The sequence below is a fragment of the Sinocyclocheilus grahami genome, unplaced genomic scaffold, assembly GCF_001515645.1.
Source record: "Sinocyclocheilus grahami isolate Dianchi unplaced genomic scaffold, SAMN03320097.WGS_v1.1 scaffold476.1, whole genome shotgun sequence".
Classification (NCBI taxonomy): Eukaryota; Metazoa; Chordata; class Actinopteri; order Cypriniformes; family Cyprinidae; genus Sinocyclocheilus; species Sinocyclocheilus grahami.
The window spans coordinates 1,146,818-1,150,724 of record NW_015505655.1 but is presented as its reverse complement, the minus strand read 5'-3'; the positions used below and the strand labels follow the sequence as shown (position 1 = coordinate 1,150,724).

Below are 3,907 nucleotides of genomic sequence, written 5' to 3'. Positions count from 1 at the left end.
CCCCCCCCCCCCCCCCCCTCCACATTAGTAATTTAACACAAGTAGCTGAAAATAACCTTCATTTGTGAGGCTTTTAGCGTATAGCGCGTTGGTGGAGAGGTTTTCTCTCTTTGAGAGGAGTGCATCTGTGTGTGGGTGCTTTTGTAAGCTAGCTGGAATGCTCTAGTACCGCAATGCTAAGATGGCTGCCAAGCGTTAAGATGGCTGCCAGGATTCCATACAACAGCAGCAGCAAGCGAACGAGGGGGTGCGAGAGAGAGAAAAGAAGGAAAGAGGGGGGCTATCGTGTTAATTTTTTCCTTCAAAATGTGTAGTGTAGGTTTTTAAAACCACATTCTGTTGCTGCACATAATTAGCGGTGCATGCTAAGGCCAAACAGCACTACTGCTAAATTTCGAGGCAAATCTAGAGACCAGAATATCATAGAAGTGTGGACTGTTTTGACTTGGGCTAGTAAGCGAATATCCAGAACCCTCCTAGCAACTAGCAAACATGCTAAAAAACACTAAGTATGATTGGCTAAAGAGGTGAAACATTCATAAATACTCACAGCAGACTGAACGGAAAGGCCAAAGTAACTAAGTGACTTTCCTCTTAAGGTCTATAGTTAATCAAAACCTCAGTGCATATAGAAAAAAAGGGTTAGTGAGTCTCGGCCAATTCAAACAGCCGCAGGGGTCTGGTCTCGCTCCAAGATCGCTATACTTTCTAAGATAAAAAGCCTACGGAGACATTGTCCAAACAACTCGATGGCTGCGCACCAGCCTTTGTCTACATCTTATGAGCTATACGGCAGAGTTGGGTTTCACCAGGCTGCTCTCTGATGTATATTTTGCAGATTTATAGATTTTAGATTAGCAGTGCAACTTCAAGCCTAAAATGGACAACGGTGACATAAAACCACAAAGCTGTGTTTTTTCATTGGACCCGACTGACCAAGTCCAGTTGTGTTTTTTAACACACCTATGGTCTACATTGCCGGACTAAAGATCTTGTTTCATGGTCGAAAAGTTTTGTGGTTTTATGTGTAGATATTGATATTGTTGTAAATAATCGAATATAAACGTTGTTTATCGACCTAGGTAGAATTTGATTCTGAAATCTATGTAATTCGAGGTGTTATTCAAGTCTGTTTTGTTTAATACTTAAGGCTACACGTTTGTTCACTAACCAACCCAAAGTATGAACAATAGTAATGGTAATCTGTTATCAAATCTACAATAGCATTAAAAAAGTAAAAATAAAAAAAAAAAGAAATTAATACTTTAATTCAGGAATGATGCATTAATTTGATCAAAAGGGACATTTATAATGTTGCAAAAGATTTATATTTCAAATAAATGCTGTTCTTTTGAACTTTCAATACACCAAAGAATCCTGAAAAACTGTATCACAGTTTCATAAATGTTTTTAACATGATAATTTCTTGAGCAGCAAATCAGAATATTATAATAATTTCTGAAGGATCAAATGACACTGCAGGAATGAATTACATTTTAAAATATATTAAAATAGAAAACAGTTATTTAATTTGTGATAATATTTCACAATATTACTGTTTTTACTTACGTTTTTCAAATAAATGCAGCTTTGGTAAGCATAAGAGACGACTTTCAAAAACATTTTAAAAAATCCTTTTGAATGATAATGTATAACAAGTCAAATACCAACTAATAACAAGACCATCAGATTTCAGATATGAAGATCCAAATTTTGCCTGAGTATCATGTAAATGATCCAGAACTGGAGCACATTTTGCATGTCTCATTTCCAGCTGTGTCGTCTCAGCGCTACATTGAATATGTGCTGGCAGAGAATATATAGAATGTTCTACATCTGCTAATTGATTCAGGCACCTTTGGACTGAGCCCAGCCATCCCATGTTTAATCTGCTCTCTTTTTTTCCCCTCCTGTCTTTCTCTCTCTCTCTTTCTTTCTGTCGGCTTTGCAGAATCTGGACAATCAGATAACTCCAACCAACAAGGAGAAGCAGACATCAAGCCTCCGCCCAATGGTGGGTCAAGCAAAACGAAAATCTCACACACTCTCACAAACAACTACACACTCAAAGGTTCTAAAAGGATTTGCAGCCTAATGCCATTCAGACCAGAAATTAAAGTCTTAATTTACTCAAATTCATTTTAATTTAAAATAAAGGAGGAACCAAGAAGTTCTTGGTTCCCCAAAGAACTGTTCAGTTAGATTCTTAAAAGAACAACACTATAAAAATTCAACTTCCATTTTGTCAGACAAACTCTGTTTTAGAAATATCTCCATATAACCTTTTTAGTTTGCTAAGCAAACTGAAAAACGAGTTTGACAAACTACAAAGTTCTACATCTCTATTACTGTATGTGATGTTAATGCTCAGCTTCGCTTAAAATGCTAGCTTATTGAACTTGGATCCATAAGTAAAAAGCATCAGCTTTGATTTGGTAGAACTTGTTATATTGTGTTTGTTGAAAGTACAGTCCAACTTTAAATCGCTACAATATTCTTTTTACCATAAAGACCTCAAGTTTTTGAGTTGTGAATTTTAAAGTGCGTTTTTTTGTTTTGTTTTGTTTTCATAGAGTGAAGAACATTTTAACCATATAAAGAACCTTTTTCCACTGCAAATAAGAGTTTTTTTTCCCAATGGAAAGGATCTTTATGAAACCACAGTGGAAATAAACAACCTTTAATTTTAAGAGTGTTCAAATCTTTCCAAACTCCAGACTCCAGAGTAAATATTGATTCATTTTGTTGAAAATTGTTTTAATTTACGAAAATCCTTCAAATTAACTCTTCAAAATAAAGGTTCTTTATTAGCTTCTATTGGTTTCATGAAGAACCTTTAAAAAACCATGGAACCTTTTCATTCCACAAAAGGTTCTTCAGATTATTGAAATGTTCTTCACACTAAGAAAAGAAAGGTTATTTTACGAACTTTTAACTGAAAGCTTCTTTGGGTCCCACTTTATATTAAGTGGCCCTAATACCTGTGTACTTACATAGTAACTAGATGTGTACATAATATGTAACTAACCACAGTGTAAGTACATATTGGTACATAGTATCTACAGCTGTAATGTCTGTGTAACTACACATATGTAACAACCTACTGAATGGTATGTGTAAATACAAATGTGTAACAGGACATTGGTAACAACACTTTTTGGTAATGAAAGTACAAATGTGTAACAGGACTAACAACACTTTTTGGTAAAGGAAGTGTTACACTTTATATTACGTAAACAATTCCTATGGATTTACCATGTAATTACTCTGATGTTACACAGCAGCGGCCAGTAGGTTACGCTTTACATATAAATTGTGGTTGGTGTCCAGAATGTTACACTTTATATTAAGTGGACAGTTCCTGAGGAGTTACCATGTAAGTACAGTGGTGCACCAACTCCACCAACTTGAGATCCAACTCCTCCCACTTTACATATCCCTAAACCTACCCATCTCCACCCCCTGGATCAAATTGTTCCATTTACTCTTAAACATATTGTTGTTACAAAATGTAGTTATATATGTCCTGTTACACATTTGTACTTACACAAACCATTCGGAGGGTTGTTACATGTTTATTTAGTCATTTATTTGTTGTTACATGTTCAATTCAATTCAATTTTATTTGTATAGCGCTTTTCACGATACAAATCGTTGCAAAGCAACTTTACAGCAAATTAAGTTTCTACAATGTTTAGTGGTAGCTTATCAGTGGTGACTACTGTACATATGGCAGAAATGTACAGAAAAATCAATTAAAGACATAATCAATTAAAGACGTAATCAAAACAGACGATGAACACTATTAACAGTAATTATTATATGTTGCAATCAAACTTATAGCCAAATTTGGTAGTTCTGTATGTTGTTTCATGGTTGGCATCATCTGAGGTCCTCTGAGGGGTTG

General features: G+C 35.2%; 1 protein-coding gene across 1 annotated transcript in view; it reads left to right on the top strand.

The window, feature by feature from the left end:
- Nucleotides 1–3,907, top strand: part of nfixb (nuclear factor I/Xb) — a 191,136-nt gene that overhangs the window by 151,407 nt on the left and 35,822 nt on the right. Inside the window, exon 6 of the mRNA XM_016235917.1 lies at nt 1,952–2,014. Within this exon, the coding sequence (XP_016091403.1) occupies nt 1,952–2,014 (63 nt within the window). The remainder of the gene's footprint in view (nt 1–1,951; nt 2,015–3,907) is intronic.